The sequence below is a fragment of the Bufo bufo genome, chromosome 6 (genome assembly GCF_905171765.1).
Source record: "Bufo bufo chromosome 6, aBufBuf1.1, whole genome shotgun sequence".
NCBI lineage: Eukaryota > Metazoa > Chordata > Amphibia > Anura > Bufonidae > Bufo > Bufo bufo.
Genome location: NC_053394.1, coordinates 141,379,497 through 141,399,282, shown reverse-complemented (window position 1 = coordinate 141,399,282; position 19,786 = coordinate 141,379,497). Strand labels below are relative to the sequence as shown.

Below are 19,786 nucleotides of genomic sequence, written 5' to 3'. Positions count from 1 at the left end.
AATTCGTATCAGCGGGGAAGCATTGGATTTTAATTGTATTATACCCGAATTATGTATCTATTTTTTTGGATAGTTATGGTTTATCACCCGCAAATGAAATATTTCCTGGCGACTTTATGCAGTTTTTATATAAAAATTCTAAGGACTATAAGGTATCAAAACAGACAAATACAAGACGCCATTAGTACGGTCTGCAGCCATTACTGTTTCTATATCTTACAATGTCTCGCTAAAGGAATGTCTTTTGAAAATGTGTTAAAAATGTTCACTAAAAATGACCGTATTGTGCGTTCATTTGTAACAAAACGCATGAAACCCTTATGTATAGGATGCTGTAATTACAATAACATGTTTGTCCCTAAGGGACTGTTGTAAATAAGGAAAATTTAATAAAGATTTTTAAAAAGAATTAAATTTGTCATCGTTTGATTTTTAATTATTTTATTATATTAAATTAATATCACGCAATATAAATTTAATATCAAGCAATATAAATTTTAATATCAAGCAATATAAATTTAATATCAAGCAATATAAATTTTAATATTAAGCACTATAAATTTAATATTAAGCAATATAAATCCCATAAAGCACTATAAATTTTATATCAAGCAATATAAATTTAATATCAAGCAATATAAAAGGGGCGGGGGTATCAGTATAAAAGGGGGCGTGGCACCTGTCACTTTGCAGTTTGACTAAACATATACCCTTTACTACTAAGGTGCGCTGTGTGTATGCCCATTTCCTCAAGTCATCGACAGCTTCCGCCGGTCTGGCAATGCTGCAGCAGCACTTGCAATTGCCAGCTCACCTGTTGTGCGACGTGAGCATGCTCTGGAACGCCACGTTCCACATGTTGGCCAGGCTTTGTGAGCAGCAGAGAGCAGTAGTGGAATACCAGCTGCAACATGGTCGTCTTTCCAGTTAGCTTCCGCTCTTCACAACCGATGAGTGGGTATTGATGCCTGACCTCTGAGAGGTTTTACGCGAATTTGAGGAATCAACACAGATGGTGGAGCGGCGATAACGCTATTATCAGCGTAACCATACCACTTTTGTGTCTACTGAAAACGCTCGCTGCTCACAATTAAGGCAGACGCTTTGCATGCTGAAGAGGTGGAAATGGGGGAAAGAAGTAACAGGGTGATAGCCAAACCACCCTCAGTTCGTCTTCTCAACGTGAATTGGATGATAACGAGGAGGAGTAGGAGATGGTTGCCTCTGCTACAGACGGTAGTACCCATGGAAGTTTTATTCCATCTGTTCAGCGTGGATGGGTAGAAGAGGAGGAAGAGGATAAGGAGATTGAGAGTCATCCTCCTGATGAGGACAGCGAAGTCTTGTCTGTTGGGACATTGGCACACATGGCTGACTTTATGTTAGGCTGCCTTTCCCGTGACCCTCGCGTTGTACGCATTTTGGCCAACACCGATTACTGGTTGTTCACCCTTCTTGACCCCCGCTAAAAAGAGAACTTCTCATCTCTCATTCCTGTGGTGGAGAGGACGAGAACAATGGTGCAATACCAGAAGGTCCTTGTGGAAAAATTGCTCCAAAAATTTCCAGCTGACAACAGTGGCTGCATAGTACGTAGTTCCTTGGCCAACCGAGGAGGGGGAGACGACTGGAACACACAGCAGTTCCAACAGAGGCAGGGCAACACTCTCCAAGGCCTGGGACAGTTTTATGACATGCCGCCAGCACCCTCACCCTGATGCGTGGCCTAGTGTCACAAGGAGGGAAAAAATTTTGGAATATGGTGAAAGAGTACATAGCAGACCGTGTCAGCATCCTCAGTGATCCTGTGTGCCTTACAACTAATGGGTGTCCAAGCTGGGCACGTGGCACGAACTGGTGCTCTACGCCTTGGAGGTGGTGGCCGGCCCCGCCACCAGCTTTTTGTCAGAGCGGGTATTTAGTGCTGCTAGGGGCATAATAACTGATAAGCGCATCCGCCTGTCAACTAAAAATGTTGACGGTTGACTCTTATAAAAATGAACAAGGCCTGGATTTCCCCTGACTTCTCTACTCCACCAGAGAAAAGCGGCTGAACATAAAGGCACTCTAAATGTGGCTTTTATGGTGTATTGAATACACTGTATTCCATGCACCCCTTCCACCACTAAAAAGGGTATATGGTTCAATCTCCCTTTTCTTGTCCTCCCCCTCCTCCATCATATCAACATGCTTATTAGCTTATTAGGCTGCACTCGCTCCTAATGTTTTAGAGGGTCAGCAGCGGGCCCTCACCCATAATGTTTTAAATGGTCACCAGCTGGCCCTCAAGCATAATGTTTTTGAGGGTCACCAGCAGGCCCTCAACCATAATGTTTTAGAGGGTTAGCTCAGCAGCAGACCTCACCCCTAAATTTTTAGATGGTCAGCTCGGCAGCATGCCCTTGACTACAAAATGTTTTTAGATGGTCAGCTCGGCAGCAGGCCCTTACCCACAAAATTTTTTAGATGGTCAGCTCGGCAGCAGGCCCTCGCCCATAATGTTTTAGATGGTCAGCTCAGCAGCAGGCCCTTGCCCACCAAATTTTTTAGATGGTCAGCTCGGCAGGAGGCAGTCGCCCAAATATTTTTTTAGATGGTCAGATCAGCAGCAGGCCCTCGCCCACAATTTTTTTTTTTATGGTCAGCTCGGCAGCAGTCCCTCGCCCGCAAATTTTTTTAGATGGCCAGCTAAGCAGCAGGCCCTCGCCCACAAATTTTTTTAGATGGTCAACTCGGCAGCAGGCCCTCGTCCACAATTTTTTTTTGATGGTCAGCTTGGCAGCAGGCCCTAACCCACAACATTTTTTAGATGGTCAGCTCGGCAGCAGGCACTTGCCCATAATGTTTTAGATGGTCAGCTCAGCAGCAGGCCCTCGCACACAAAAATTTTTAGATGTCAGCTCGGCAACAGGCCCTCACCCCTAATGTTTTAGATAGTCAACAGCGACCTGGGAATCCAAGATGCATCCAGACATCCTCCCCATTCTTTTCCCGAACCATTTCAGTGGTGTTTCCATCAATTTCTGACCTTTAACTATAAACCAGACACCCTCCCTCTTCAGAGCAGGGGGTTCCTGGTTTAATGCTCGGGTTCTCCCATTGACTTCCATTATGCCCGGGTGCTCAGTAGAACACCCGAGCATCCCGAGGTGTTCTACTTGAGCACCCGACCACTTTGGTGCTGGACCAACACTAATTGTTACAGAAAAGAACTCCATCCACCACACAATAGACGAGCTGTGTAGTTCTGATGCCGGAGCCATCCTAAAACATTTGATCGGCGGGGGTGTTCAGTAGGCCATCAATATTAAAGTCTGAGAAAACTGTTTTAATATTGTCCAAATAAAAATGATCATGGAAAAAAGCTACTAAATTGTCACAATTCTTTACAATGATAGCTGTAAAAAATAATTAAAAGAAATGCCAGAATTGCTGCTTTTTGTTCAGTCCTATAAAGGAAGTACAGCACAATGCCGTATTTAAAATCCAATGTTTATTATATTACCGTATATGCCGGCGTATAAGACGACTGGGCGTATAAGACGACCCCCAACTTTTCTATTTAAAATATAGGGTTTGGGCTTTACTTGCCGTATAAGACTACCCCTGAATGCCCAGCCCTCCCTGTCTTTCAAGACGATCTTCTCCAGTCCAGGGAACTGACTGGGATCTGTGGATGGCACTGATATGGGGAGGGGGATCAGTGGATGACACTGCTATGGGGAGGGGGATCAGTGGATGACACTGCTTATGGGGGATCTATGGATGACATTATATAGCAATCTTATGCTATATGTGTCATCCACAGATCCACCCCATGACAGTGTCATCCACAGATTCCCCCTGCTCATAACAGTGCCATCCACAGATCCCCTTAAACAGTGCCATCCAATATCTCCCTCCCCATAACAGTGTCATCCACAGATCCCCCCCATGACAGTGCCATCCATAGATCCCTTTCCCATAACAGTGTCATCCACAGATCCCCCCCCATGACAGTACCATCCACAGATCCCCCTCCCCATAACAGTGTCATCCACAGATCCCCCCATGACAGTGCCATCCACAGATCTCCTTCCCATAACAGTGCCATCCACAGATCCCCTCCCATAACAGTGTCATCCACAGATCCCCCCCCATAACAGTGCCATCCACAGATCCCCCTAAACAGTGCCACCCACAGATCTCCCCCCCATAACAGTGTCATCCACAGATCCCCCCCCATGACAGTGCCATCCACAGATCCCCCTCCCCATAACAGTGTCATCCACAAATCCCCCCATGACAGTGCCATCCACAGATCTCCCTCCCCATAACAGTGCCATCCACAGATCCCCCCACCCCGCCATGACAGTGCCATCCACAGATCCCCCTCCCCGATGCTCAAAGGAGTATACATTTATTAACTGTAATCTGTAACTTTAACTTTAACCACCTCAGCCCCCAGTGCTTAAACACCCTGAAAGACCAGGCCACTTTTTACACTTCTGACCTACACTACTTTAACCGTTTATTGATCGGTCATGCAACTTACCACCCAAATGAATTTTACCTCCTTTTCTTCTCACTAATAGAGCTTTCATTTGGTGGTATTTCATTGCTGCTGACATTTTTACTTTTTTTGTTATTAATCGAAATTTAACGATTTTTTTGCAAAAAAATGACATTTTTCACTTTCAGTTGTAAAATTTTGCAAAAAAAAACGAGATCCATATATAAATTTTGCTCTAAATTTATTGTTCTACATGTCTTTGATAAAAAAAAAATGTTTGGGTAAAAAAAAAATGGTTTGGGTAAAAGTTATAGCGTTTACAAACTATGGTACAAAAATGTGAATTTCTGCTTTTTGAAGCAGCTCTGACTTTCTGAGCACCTGTCATGTTTCCTGAGGTTCTACAATGCCCAGACAGTACAAACACCCCACAAATGACCCCATTTCGGAAAGTAGACACCCTAAGGTATTCGCTGATGGGCATAGTGAGTTCATAGAACTTTTTATTTTTTGTCACAAGTTAGCGGAAAATGATGATTTTTTTTTTTTTCTTACAAAGTCTCATATTCCACTAACTTGTGACAAAAAATAAAAAGTTCTATGAACTCACTATGCCCATCACGAAATACCTTGGGGTCTCTTCTTTCCAAAATGGGGTCACTTGGGGTAGTTATACTGCCCTGGCATTCTAGGGGCCCAAATGTGTGGTAAGGAGTTTGAAATCAAATTCTGAAAAAATGACCAGTGAAATCCGAAAGGTGCTCTTTGGAATATGGGCCCCTTTGCCCACCTAGGCTGCAAAAAAGTGTCACACATCTGGTATCTCTGCATTCAGGAGAAGTTGAGGAATGTGTTTTGGGGTGTCTTTTTACATATACCCATGCTGGGTGAGATAAATATCTTGGTCAAATGCCAACTTTGTATAAAAAAATGGGGAGAAAGTTGTCTTTTGCCAAGATATTTCTCTCACCCAGCATGGGTATATGTAAAATGACACCCCAAAACACATTCCCCAACTTCTACTGAGTACGGAGATACCAGATGTGTGACACTTTTTTGCAGCCTAGGTGGGCAAAGGGGCCCATATTCCAAAGAGCACCTTTCGGATTTCACAGGTCATTTTTTACAGAATTTGATTTCAAACTCCTTACCACACATTGTGGGCCCCTAGAATGCCAGGGCAGTATAACTACCCCACAAGTGACCCATTTTGGAAAGAAGACACCCCAATGTATTCGCTGATGGGCATAGTGAGTTCATGGAAGTTTTTATTTTTTGTCACAAGTTAGTGGAATATGAGACTTTGTAAGAAAAAAATAAATAAAAAATAAATCATCATTTTCCACTAACTTGTGACAAAAAATAAAAAAATTCTAGGAACTCGCCATGCCCCTCACGGAATACCTTGGGGTGTCTTCTTTCCAAAATGGGGTCACTTGTGGGGTAGTTATACTGCCCTGGCATTTTCCAGGGGCCCTAATGTGTGGTAAGTAGGTAAATGACCTGTGAAATCCGAAAGGTGCTCTTTGGAATGTGGGCCCCTTTGCCCACCTAGGCTGCAAAAAAGTGCCACACATGTGGTATCTCCGTACTCGGGAGAAGTTGGGGAATGTGTTTTGGGGTGTCATTTTACATATACCCATGCTGGGTGAGAGAAATATCTTGGCAAAAGACAACTTTTCCCATTTTTTTTTATACAAAGTTGGCATTTGACCAAGATATTTCTCTCACCCAGCATGGGTATATGTAAAAAGACACCCCAAAACACATTCCTCAACTTCTCCTGAATACAGAGATACCAGATGTGTGACACTTTTTTGCAGCCTAGGTGGGCAAAGAGGCCCATATTCCAAAGAGCACCTTTCGGATTTCACTGGTCATTTTTTACAGAATTTGATTTCAAACTCCTTACCACACATTTGGGCCCCTAGAATGCCAGGGCAGTATAACTACCCCACAAGTGACCCCATTTTGGAAAGAAGACACCCCAAGGTATTCGCTGATGGGCATAGTGAGTTCATGGAAGTTTTTTTTTTTGTCACAAGTTAGTGGAATATGAGACTTTGTAAGAAAAAAATTAATAAAAAAAAAATCATCATTTTCCACTAACTTGTGACAAAAAATAAAAAATTCTAGGAACTCGCCATGCCCCTCACGGAATACCTTGGGGTGTCTTCTTTCCAAAATGGGGTCACTTGTGGGGTAGTTATACTGCCCTGGCATTTTCCAGGGGCCCTAATGTGTGGTAAGTAGGTAAATGACCTGTGAAATCCGAAAGGTGCTCTTTGGAATGTGGGCCCCTTTGCCACCTAGGCTGCAAAAAAGTGTCACACATGTGGTATCTCCGTACTCGGGAGAAGTTGGGGAATGTGTTTTGGGGTGTCATTTTACATATACCCATGCTGGGTGAGATAAATATCTTGGTCAAATGCCAACTTTGTATAAAAAAATGGGAAAAGTTGTCTTTTGCCAAGATATTTCTCTCACCAGCATGGGTATATGTAAAATGACACCCCAAAACACATTCCCCAACTTCTCCTGAGTACGGCGAAACCAGATGTGTGACACTTTTTTGCAGCCTAAATGCGCAAAGGGGCCCACATTCCTTTTATGAGGGCATTTTTAGACATTTGGATCCAGACTTCTTCTCACGCTTTAGGGCCCCTAGAATGCCAGGGCAGTATAAATACCCCACATGTGACCCCATTTTGGAAAGAAGACACCCCAAGGTATTCAATGAGGGGCATGGCGAGTTCATAGAAATTATTTTTTTTTGTCCCAAGTTAGCGGAAATTGATTTTATTTATTTTTTTCTCACAAAGTCTCCCTTTCCGCTAACTTGGGACAAAAATTTCAATCTTCCATGGACTCAATATGCCCCTCACGGAATACCTGGGGGTGTCTTCTTTCCAAAATGGGGTCACATGTGGGGTATTTATACTGCCCTGGCATTCTAGGGGCCCTAAAGCGTGAGAAGAAGTCTGGAATATAAATGTCTAAAAAATTTTACGCATTTGGATTCCGTGAGGGGTATGGTGAGTTCATGTGAGATTTAATTTTTTGACACAAGTTAGTGGAATATGAGACTTTGTAAGAAAAAAAAAAAAAATTCCGCTAACTTGGGCCAAAAAAATGTCTGAATGGAGCCTTACAGAGGGGTGATCAATGACAGGGGGGGTGATCAATGACAGGGGGGTGATCAATGACAGGGGGGTGATCAGGGAGTCTATATGGGGTGATCACCACAGTCATTGATCATGCCCCTGTAAGGCTCCATTCAGACGTCCGTGTGCGTTTTGCGGATCCGATCCATCTATCAGTGGATCCGTAAAAATCATGCGGACGTCTGAATGGAGCTTTACAGGGGGTTGATCAATGACAGGGGTGTAATCAATGACAGGGGGGTGATCAGGGAGTCTATATGGGGTGATCACCACAGTCATTGATCATGCCCCTGTAAGGCTCCATTCAGACGTCCGTGTGCGTTTTGCGGATCCGATCCATCTATCAGTGGATCCGTAAAAATCATGCGGACGTCTGAATGGAGCTTTACAGGGGGTGTGATCAATGACAGGGGGGTAATCAATGACAGGGGGTGATCAGGGAGTCTATATGGGGTGATCAGGGGTGATCAAGGGTGAATAAGGGGTTAATAAGTGACGGGGGGTGTAGTGTAGTGTGGTGCTTGGTGCAACATATTACTGAGCTACCTGTGTCCTCTGGTTGTCGATCCAAACAAAGGGGACCACCAGAGGACCAGGTAGCAGGTATATTAGACGCTGTTATCATAACAGCGTCTAATATACCTGTTAGGGGTTAAAAAATCACATCTCCAGCCTGCCAGCGAACGATCGCCGCTGGCAGGCTGGAGATCCACTTTCTTACCTTCCGTTCCTGTGGGCGCGCGCGCCTGTGTGCGCGCGTTCACAGGAAATCTCACGGCCATCGCGAGAGGACGCGCCGGCGCGTCCACTCGGAATGAATCAACCACCTCCAGGACGCGTCTGTGCGTACAGCGCGGTCCGGAGGTGGTTAAATGAGCGCTCATCTCTTTACTAGGGTACCTTACTCTCAGCTCCGCTAACAGGCAGTGCGGGTGGCGCTCACTTACTGACGTCACGCGCCTGCGCCGCCTAGTGGGAGGGTACCTTACTCTCAGCTCCGCTAACAGGGAGCACTACGGAGTGCTTCCGTGGGTTTCGTCCCGTACTTCCGTCCACAAAAAGATAGAACATGTCCTATCTTTTTGCGGAACGGCCGGATCGTGGACCCATTAAAGTCAATCTGCGGATTGGCTGGCTGCACAGCATTATGGCTGATCTTGCGTTCCTGGGCTTGTCTCCTCTACACTTAGTTTCACTTTGTAACACGCGCAGCTGCCATTTTAAGAAAACATGATTCGTTACGAAGCACAAGGAAATTCTGATTTGTTGCAAATTTCATTTGGAATGTTTCACTTCACTCAACACTAATAAGAATATAGTACCATAATAGTGCCCCCTACAGAGTATTATACGTTGCCTGTAGGGAAATAATTGATTGTTTTTCTTCAGCTATTAGATATTCTACTGAATTAATATAATGAATCTTATGAATTCTAACATACACAAAAATGCAGATTATGCTAATGAAGCCTTGACTCTGTGAATGGGAATGGAATATCGAACCCGCTGCGCTGCATTCATTGAGATGTGGCCAGTAAGTAGACGTTTTTCTTAGAGGGCGCAGTCAGATTGTAACAACATCAATTACATGTAATTATCACTTCTGTCTTATAAATATCAAGATGACTCTTACTACCAAACAAAAGCTTAAATTATGCCTTACAGCAATACAATTACCCACTACCTTCCTCAAACAGATTTAAAGGGATTTAAAGGGACAGTAACCCAGAAGTCTATATTTTTTTATTTGCTGTGCATTTGAATAAAACAGTTTTCAGCCATTAGAGCACAGAGAGTCAATAGAGGAGATTTATCAAACTGGTGTAAAGAAAAACTGGCTCAGTTGCCCATAACACCCATAACAACCAATTAGATTCCACTTTTTATTTGGTGAACCGACCATTTTGATACTTTTTTCTGTTACACCATTCCCATATGGGATATTTTTTAATATTTTAATAGTATGGGCATTGCAGCAGTGCCCATGATGTTTATACAGTATATTTTTTTTATTGTTTATGTATTTATTTATTTTATTCCAAGGAAAGGGGGGTGATTTAAATTTTTGTAGATTTTTTAAACTTTTTTATAGCCCCCCTCTAGGAGACTGCAATATACAGTACTCAGATGTATTATAGCTTTACTGTATTCCCATAGAATTACATTACGAGCTATTTTGCTGATATCCTATGTTGTCCTCCCATCTGCTGGCCAACATAGGAACTGCAGCTCTAATATGCTGGGTCTCTTCAAAGAGACCTCTGCGTATTAGGATGAATGACTAGCTTTCACAATTGCCTCATGTTTTTCGCTAATTAGATGCCGTGGTCGCACTTGACCATGGCACCTAAAGGCTTAAATAACTGCGATAAAAGGCTTATAATTAGTGTTGAGTGAACCCGGACCCAAACTTTGCAGCAAAAGTTCGGATTCCAGTTCGGAGTTCGGGCATTTAATAAAGCTTGTTGAAAGGCTGCAGGGTAGCCAATCAACAAGCTTTTAAGCTGTGGGCACTTAGAATCCATCACAGCCATGCCTAGTAATGGCATGGCTGTGATTGGCAGTGCATCATGTGACCCAGCCTCTATACTAGCTGTATCATGTGTAGCACAGCTCTGAGTAGTGCAGGGATAGGAAGCAGGCAGCTGAAGTGAGGTGAGTGTTAGGAATTTCATCTGGCTATTTATTTCTGTGGGTGACCTATAGTGATGTTTTTGTGGGTACACTGTATACATTTCTTTTTTGCCCAGTTATATTTAATGATTTTGCCCCCGGGAAGGGGGGGGGGGACACACAGGGGCTGGGGGTGCATGGGATGCACAGGGGCTGGGGTGCATGGGATGCACAGGGCTGGGGGCGCATGGGACACACAGGGGCTGGGGCGCATGGGACGCACAGGGGCTGGGGGTGCATGGGACGCACAGGGGCTTGGGGTGCATGGGACGCACAGGGGCTGGGGTGCATGGAACGCACAGCAGCTGGGGGTGCATGGGACGCACATGGGCTGAGGGTAAATGGGACGCACAGGGCTGAAGGTTCATGGGACGCACAGGGGCTGGGGGTGAATGGGACGCTCAGGGGCTGGGGGTGCATGGGACGCACAGGGGCTGGGGTTGCAGGGGGTGCCCGGCACAGGGGCGGGGAGTGCATCGGACACACAGGGGCTGGGGGTGCATGGGACACACAGGGACTGGGGGTGCATGGGACGCACAGGGACTGGGGGTGCATGGGACGCACAGGGGCTGGGGGTGCAGGGGGTGCCCGGCACGGGGCTGCTGCAGGGGTTGCACAGAAGTGGAAGAGATTGAGTGCACTGATGCCCAATCACTTATGTTTGAGGATGTGGATATGGGAGGAACACCGCAGCACGTAAACACAGGTGCCAACCGCTGCGGCTTTCTGCAGTGTGCAGTCCGGCCAGGAGCGCAGGGGTTAGGAGTGGGTGGAAGATGTGGAGGATGGTGAGGTCCTAGACCCCACATGGAATCAAGGTCATGCGAGTGACGTGTGCAGTTTCGGAGGAAGAGGTGGTGGTCACACAGCGCCAGCCAGACAGCAAAAGAGGGAGCAGGGTGCAAAAGCATAGTGGCCGTCCCTAGCAGTACGCCTGCTACTGCCACTGCACCTAGGGACTGAGCACACCAAAGCCAGCTCCAAGGAGTTCCCTGGCGTGGCAGTTCCTCAGACAATGTGCTGACAAGACGTGAATGGTTTGCACGCTGTGCAATCGTGGCCTGAAGCGAAGTATAAATGTTCTAAACCTGAGCACCACTGCATAACCAGGCATCTAAATGCAAAGCACGAGCTGCAGTGGAGTACACACCTCAAAAACCATGAAAGATCTCAGCCTCCTCCTGCTTCCTCTTCTGCTGCAGTCTCGGCCTCTTCCTCCCCCACTGAAGTGACAGTCGCACCTGCCACCCGCAAACAGAGGATGTGGCAGCCACCCAAACCACTACTGTCACCATTCAGCTGTCCATCCCCCAAACACTGGAGAGAAAGAGGAAGTACCCCCCTACCAACCAGGGATCCCTGGCCCTGAATGCCAGCATTTCAAAATTCCTGGCCTTTGAAATTCTGTCATTCCATCTGGTGGTGGCAGAGACTTTAAAAAGCTTATGGCGGTGGCTGTCCTACAGTACGTGGTTCCCAGCCGCCACTACTTTTCCAGGCGAGCCATCCTACCCTGCACAACCAAGTGGTGGAAAAATCAGGTGTGCACTGAGCAACGCCATCTGTGGCAAGGTCCACATAACCACCGATACGTGGACCAGTAAGCACCAGCAGGAACATTATATTCCCTAACTGCACACTGGGTAAATACAGTGGCGGCTTGGCCTGAGGCGGATAGCAGTTTGGCACATGTCCTTCCGCCACGAGGATTGCAGGACGTTTTCGTTGCCTCCTCCTCCTACTCCGCTTCATCCTCTACCGCCTCCTCATCGGTCAACGTAACAACTGCACCACCAACTTCAGCACAGCCAGGGGGAAACGACAGCAGGCTGTTTTGAAACTCTTCTGTTTGGGGGAAAAAACCCACACGCGTAGGATCTGTGGACGAGCATGGAACAACAGACCGATGAATAGTTGGTGCCACTGAGCCTCAAGCCGGTGGTGTGCGATAACGGGCGAAATCTCGTAGCCGGTTTGACGCACATTCCTTGTCTGGAGCATGTGCTGAATTTGGTGGTCCAGAGGTTCCTGAAAAATTACCCCAATATGCCAGAGCGTCTGCAGAAGTGGGACCTGCTGCTGCTCGTTGTCTGCGCTGCAGTGTAACTTCAGCCTTCCTGCTCACCGCCTCATACGAACTTACCCACAAGGTGGAACTCCACCTTGCATGCTGGAGAGACTGTGCAAGCAGCAGGCAATAGTGGAGTTTCAGCTGCAGCAACGCACGGGTTAGTCAGAACAGCGGAACAGCACCACTTCACCACCAACGAGTGGGCCTTCATGCGGGACGTGTGTGCCTTGTTGCACTGTTTCGAGTACTCCACCAACACGGCCAGTGCAGATGACCCGTCCTCAGCGTTACTATCCCACTTCTATGTCTCCTTGAAAAAAACACTTCGGGCGATGATGGAAGAGGATGTAGCACAGGAGGAAGAGGAGGAGGAAGAAGGATCATTTCCACGGTTATCAGGCCAGTTATTCACAAGTGGCTCGGAGGGTGGGTTTCTGCACCAACAAAGGCCAGGTATACAACTGTCCAGCCACGACACAGTTCTGGAGGATGAGGAGGAACCATGTTCACAACAGTTTGTTGTTGCCTCTGGGCAGCCTGGCACACATGAGTGGCTACATGCTGCAGTGCCTGCGCATTGACTGCCGATTTGCCCACATTCTAACCAGTGCTGATTACTGGGTGGTCACCCTGCTGGATCCCCGTTACAAGGACAATGTGTCGTCCTTAGTTCCATTACTAGAGCTTGATCAGAAGATGTGCGAGTACAAGCGCACGCTGGTAGACGCACTGCTGATGGCATTCCTACCTGACAGCGGGGGGCTCGTGGAAGCACAAGGCGAAAGCAGAGGAGGAAAGAAGTCGCCAACGCAGCTGGGGCACCACCAGCAACTCAGAAGGGAAGGTTAGCATGGCCGAAATGTGGAAAAGCTTTGTCATCACGCCACAACAACCAGCACCACCAGCTGATATGGAACGTCTTAGCAGGAGGCAGCATTTCAGCAACATCGTGGAACAGTATGTGTGCACATGCCTACACGTACTGACTGATGGGTCTGCCCCATTCAACTTCTGGGTCTCTAAATTGGGCACATGGCCTCAGCTTGCCCTTTACGCTATGGAGGTGCTGGCCTGCCCTGCGGCCAGTGTATTGTCCAAACGTGGGGGGGTGGCATTCTCTTTTCCATTTCCCAATGTGTTTGGGGCCTTCCCAAATTTTAAAAAATAAATAAATATAGGAAAAAAACAAAAAACAAAAACAGTCTTGGCTATCTCCTCCTCCTTCACCGCCTACACCACCACGTCTAGCGCCTCCTCAACCTCCTACTCCATTTGACCTCCGCCTCCTAGTTCAAGATTATTTTTTTTTTTATATTCTATGTTATTTTAAGTCATTTCCCAACATTTGTTTGCAGGACAATTGTCCTGCTCTTACCCCCATTTTGCTTCCCTTTGCAGCCCTCTAGCCCTTACTATAACTATTTTTACAGCCATTTTAGTGCACCAAAGTTCGGGGCCCAATTGACTTCAATGGGGTTCGAGTTTAGGGTCAAGTTCGGGTCCTGAACCTGAACTTTGACCGAAGTTCGGCGGCCGAACCCGGCGAACCCGAACATCCACGGGTCCGCTCATCCCTACTTATAATTTTAGAAGTAATATTTCAAATGTTCAAGAAAATTTAAAAAATTCCACAGATTAGTGGCATATTGCTAGCATATGCCACCAATGTCAGACAGGTGTGTGTCCCTCCTCTGGGACCTGCACCTATTTTTAGAACGAGGCCCCCAGAGCAAAGGAGAGAGCAAATGCCCTCACTCATTTTGGGGGGCCCATTCTAGAGATAGGTGAGGGTCTCAGAGGTGGGATCTGAACCTATGTGACATCCTAACATCCTAGCAATATTCCATGCCAACCCCTTTTAGGACCAATTCAATTCTGAAGTTACTTTGAGGGGCTTACATATTAGAAAACACCCCTAAATGACCCCGTTTTAGAAAACTGCACCGCTCAAATTTATTCAAAAGTGAGTTTATAAACTTTGTTCACCCTTTAGGTTTCCACAAGAATTAAAGCAAAATCAAGGTTTTAAATTTAAAATGTAACTTTTTTGCAGACTTTCCATTTTAATCCATTTGTTCTTGTAACACAGCAAGAGTTAACAGCAAAACTAACCTCAATATCAATATGCAGTTTACAGAAAAACCCTATACGAGTTCAGAAGGGAAAAAGCACAATATAATTTTTGCAGGGCAGATTTTGCTGGAATGGTTTTCAGATGCCATGCTGCATTTGAAGAACCCTGAGGTACCCCATACAGTGGGAAAAAAAAAAAAAAAGTGACCCCATTGTGGAAATGACACCCCTCAAGGATTTTTTTAAGTGGTGGAGTAAGTACTTTAACCCAACAGGAGTTTCATAGATTTAAGTTTCATAGAACACTAGTTGTGAAAATGAAAAATTTATTTTTTTTACAATAAAATGCTGCTTTAGTCTCCTTTTTTCATTTTCACAAGAGGTAACAGGAGAAATGCACCCCACAATTTGTTACCCATTTTGTCCTGAATATGACAAGACCCCAACAGTATAGGAAGGAAAACCATATGGTGTTTGCAGGGCAGATTTTGTGGAAATGGTTTTTGGGTGCTATTGTCACATTTCAAGAGACCTTGAGGTACCCCCTACGATGGAAACTGGCCCAGTGGACCCAATTTTTTTAAACTAGTGGTGTATTGAGAACTTTGACCCCACGGCCCGGGCATTTTATAGAATTTTTGGCTGGGAAAATGAAAAAAATTAAATTTTTTTACAATAAAATGCTGCTTTGGCCCGAAATGCAACTACAATTTCTTACCCATTTTGTCCTGAATATGGCATCACCCCATATGTGTTCATACACTGCTTCTTCGGGACTCAGAAGGGAATGAGCACCATATGGATTTACATTAATGGTTTTCCGGTGCCATGTTGCATTTGAAGAGATCCTCAGGTACCCCTATAGTAGAAACCCCCAGGCAGTTTTTCCTTTTTTTTTTTTTTTACTACACTCACCGCATAGGGACAAGGTAACTAAAAAAAATGGCGAATCGTGCAGTTTTTCATTTTTTTTTCTTTTACAACACTCACCGCATAGGACATTTTTTTTATATTTTAATAGTTTGGACTTTTTAGACGTGGCAATATGTAATATGTTTGTTTATTTATTGTTTATATTTTATATGTAAAATTGGAAAAGGAGGTGATTTATACTTAATATTTTGATTTTTTTTTTTTTACTTTTTATTTAATAACTATTTTCCCCCTTAGGGGCCAGAACCTGGGATCTTTTAATCCCTTGTCCTATTTACCCTGATAGAGCTCTATTAGGGTAAATATGACCTCACACTCTCCCTGCTGCCCTGTGCATATCCCTGTGCAGGATTACACTGCTGGGGCTCTGATCGGAACTGCCACTGCCACCAAAGAGGAGGGGGAAGGGGACCCTGTGGCCACTGCCACAATGATTTTAATATTGGGGGGGTTGAGGGTAGAGTGCACACTGCGCCACCATGATTTTAATACTGGGGAGGAAGGGGGGAGGGCGCAGTGCTCCACCAATGATAATATAATTAACATTTAATACAGGAGGCGGGTGCGGCACATAAGGGGTTAACTGCCGCTAATTGCAGCTCCCGCCAGCACCTGCCTCCGGGATTTGAATTAAAGAGGACCTTTCATCTGGCATGTACAGCGGCACCCAGGGATCTCACTGCACTTATTATTATCCCTGGGCGCCATCCGTTCTCCCGCTATGTCCTCCGGTATCTTCGGGGACTTGGTTATACTGGGCGGAGACTGCCCTTGTTCTCCTGGGCATCTCCTTCTCCCAGGCTGTAGCGCTGGCCAATCGCAGCGCAGAGCTCACAGCCGGGGAGAAAAAAACTCCCAGGCTGTGAGCTGTGCGCTGCGATTGGCCAGAGCTACAACCTGGGAGAAGGAGACGCCCAGGAGAACAAGGGCAGTCTCTGCCCAGTATGACCAAGTCCCTGAAGATACCGGAGGACATAGCGGGAGAATGGAGCGGCGCCCAGGGATAATAGTAAGTGCAGTGAGATCCCTGGGCGCCGCTGTAGATATCATGATACTTAGTTCAGAATTTTTTGCCAGATGAAAGGTCCTCTTTAAACATTTACTTTCATTGGTGGCGCAGTGCGCCTGCCCCTCTCTCTTCATTGGTGGTAGCGGCAGCAGCGGCAGAGGGGGGAAGGGCTACCTTCTCCCCTGTGCTGCTGAGGAGAACAGCGCGCTCATTGTTCTCTGATACTGGTATCTAGTATGGAAAAAAGGTAAATCCTGGTATCGAGGTCGAGGTCGATACCAGGCAAAAGTATCCATTGGGTATCGAAAATTCATACCCGAAACAACCCTAATTACAGCAATATCACATTTACATAGTTTTTCTTGAGTTTTAATACTGAAAAAAATACTTTGGAAAAAAAAAAGTTTTTCTTTGCATAGACATATTTTGACCCCCATTATATTGATACCATTAGGAGTGTGTATGTCTTTTTTTGTGGGGGGGAATAAAGGCTATCAATCCTCACTAGGACCGCCTCCTTGACTCCAGCCCTGAATGAGTAGAAATTTAAGTTAATGAATTACAAGTTGTACCGAATCTTTTCCCAAATAACCATATACAGTATCAAACAGCTCAACTCCTCTGTTCTAAGCCATGCTGCTTCAGCTCAGACACCATGTTCAACGTGACAGGTTACCTGTTCATTCTGGAGCTCCCCTTCAAATTCAATAAATTTGTTAGAATTCTGCAAAATGTGGAAAACAAGCCCTGAATATGTGGATGTATAATTAATAGCGGTATCTTCTCGTGTCTTCTCAGACGAGCAGTAGGTGACCTTTCCCAGAGAGATGGAGATAATAGAGGCAGGGGTGATAAGATGGTGAAAGAAGATTGATTTTGGTAGAGTTATTTTTCAGATGTTTGCACCACCTTTGCCCCGTACAAGGCTTGCGGCGTTCCGTGATTTATCTCAGTGCAGATCCTACTGATATTTTATATGCAGCAAAGACAAGAAAATAAATGAGATTCCAAAATGTTCCCCCAGCTTGTTTAAGATAGCATCCAGAAAGTAAGGGTTAAATGCCACCATTGTAACATTGTCATCTCTGGTACTGTAGCTCATTTCCATTCACTGATATATACAAGATGGAGATCCTTCCTTCTAATCCTGGACAAATCCTTAAGAATGAAGCAATTCAACCCTCACAAATCTCATAAGCACCAGAAGTATCTGGCAGCCCCCTATCCCTCCCTCTAAAAAAAAAATGTACACCTGACTAAGCTGAGCATATTAATGAGGGACGCCAGGTTGATGTTCATTCACTAGCTACGCAGTCATTTGGCAACTGTGTCATCTTCATCCTTGACAGCTAAGGCTACTTTCACATTAGCGTTTTTTGCGGATCCGTCATGGATCTGCAGAAACGCTTCCGTTACAATAATACAACCGCATGCATCCATCATGAACGGATCCGGTTGTATTCTGTCTTCTATAGCCATGACGGATCCGTCATGAACACCACTGAAAGTCAATGGGGGATGGATCCGTTTTCTATTGTGTGAGAGAAAACGATCCGTCTGGCACACAATGTAAGTCAATGGGGATGGATCTGTTTTCTCTCACACAATAGAAAACGATCATCCCCCATAGAACAGACGAGCTGAGCAGTTTGATATATGGTTATTTGGGAAAAGATTCTGTACAACTTGTAATTTATTAACTAACTTTCTGCTCATTCCGGGCTGGAGTCAAGGAGGCGGTCCTAGTGATGATTGATAGCCTTTTCCCCCCCCCCCCCCCAAAAAAAAAAGACATACACACTCCTAAATGGTATCAATATAACTACAAATCGCCTATGGGGGTCAAAATATTTTTTTCAGTATTGAAACTCAAGAGAAACTATATAAATGTGATATTTCTGTAATTATACTGATCTGGAAAATAAAGGTAACCGGTCAGTTACCGCATAGGGAATGCCATAAAAATGAAACCCCAAAAACTATGATGCAATTGTTTTTTTTTTTTTAATTCCACCCTATTTGGATTTTTTTCCAGCTTTCCACAACATCATACACAATATTAATGGTGCCATTAGAAGGTGCAATTTGTCCCGCAAATCCTCTGCTTGCAGCGTTTTTCTGTTCGATGGGAGCGCAACCAAACGAACGGAATGCATTTTGGCATTCCGTTTTGTTCAGTTCACTTTTGTCCCCATCGACAATGAATGGGGACAAAACTGAAGCATTTTCTTCGCTATTGAGATCCTATGACGGATCTCAATAGCGGAATTGAAAGCGCTAGTGTGAAAGCAGCATAAGATTGATCCAAAATGGTCAGCACACAGCTTTTTCACTGTTTAATCAAGGAGCGGCAAAGAATGCCAACTCCATCTTCCTATGATGAGGTAGATTCTAATCATCCTGTACATTTAGTGCCACCAGGGTGTCAGAAATACCATACCATTGGACATATGTACCAAAGGAGTCAAGTATATATGCCCCTAGGGCAGTTTAATACACTAGCACCAGCTGAGCTTCCTCAACAGATCCACTCAATATATTCATTAGATAACTGCAGGGTTTGGTGCCTTTTCTTACCTTTCCGCCTTCTTCTGATAAAAGAATTGCATCTTCTATGGTGATTTCATTCCTCTTCACCCTCTGAAGTATTTCCAAGATTTCCATTTGGCTAAGCTATAAAAGAAAGTCGCAGTTAACGGGTGATTGCGAATACAGTGAGATTTAAGAACAACCTATGACAAGAATACACCAGTCATACAAAGGAATGATTTCCCGCCATGATGGGGGAAGGGGTACAATTGTATCCAGTTTAGAGGATCTTGCATGGGTTTACATGGATACACTGTAACAAACTGTCAGGACAGGAGAGATTTGCCCTGATGATGTATTTACTAGCGATGAGCGGGAGGTGCCATATTTGATTTCGCGATATTTCACAAATATTAGATTGAATATTTGTCTTATATTCGTCGAAATCGAATATTCGTCATTATTCTATTTATCGTGAATAATATGCGATTTAATTATTCGCGCATTGCGATTTTCTTTTAACTGTATAAGGCAATTTCCTATTGGTTGCTATGGTTATGGCTAATATGTGTATTTTACGAATATTCGCTATATTGCTATATATTCTTGTTTTAGAATATTACGAATATTCTAAAAAACAAAGTTATAGCAATATAGTGAATATTCGTAAAATACACATATAGACTGTAATTTAGCTAATCACGATCTCAGGGAAAACTCAGATCCGATGGTATTTTCTAACCCACGGAGGAGTATGCGAACAACTGTACAGATTCCCTATATTGCTATATATTAGTTTTTTAGAATATTCGTCATTTTATTTTCCATATGAAATCATGATT

General features: G+C 44.8%; 1 protein-coding gene across 2 annotated transcripts in view; it reads right to left on the bottom strand.

Annotated features, from left to right (window-relative positions):
- LOC121005103 (disheveled-associated activator of morphogenesis 1-like) overlaps window positions 1-19,786 on the bottom strand; it is a 314,210-nt gene that overhangs the window by 226,695 nt on the left and 67,729 nt on the right. For both annotated transcript variants that reach the window (XM_040437659.1, XM_040437660.1), the window contains exon 2: window positions 18,993-19,088. In XM_040437659.1, coding sequence (XP_040293593.1) covers window positions 18,993-19,088 — 96 coding nt within the window. The remainder of the gene's footprint in view (window positions 1-18,992; window positions 19,089-19,786) is intronic.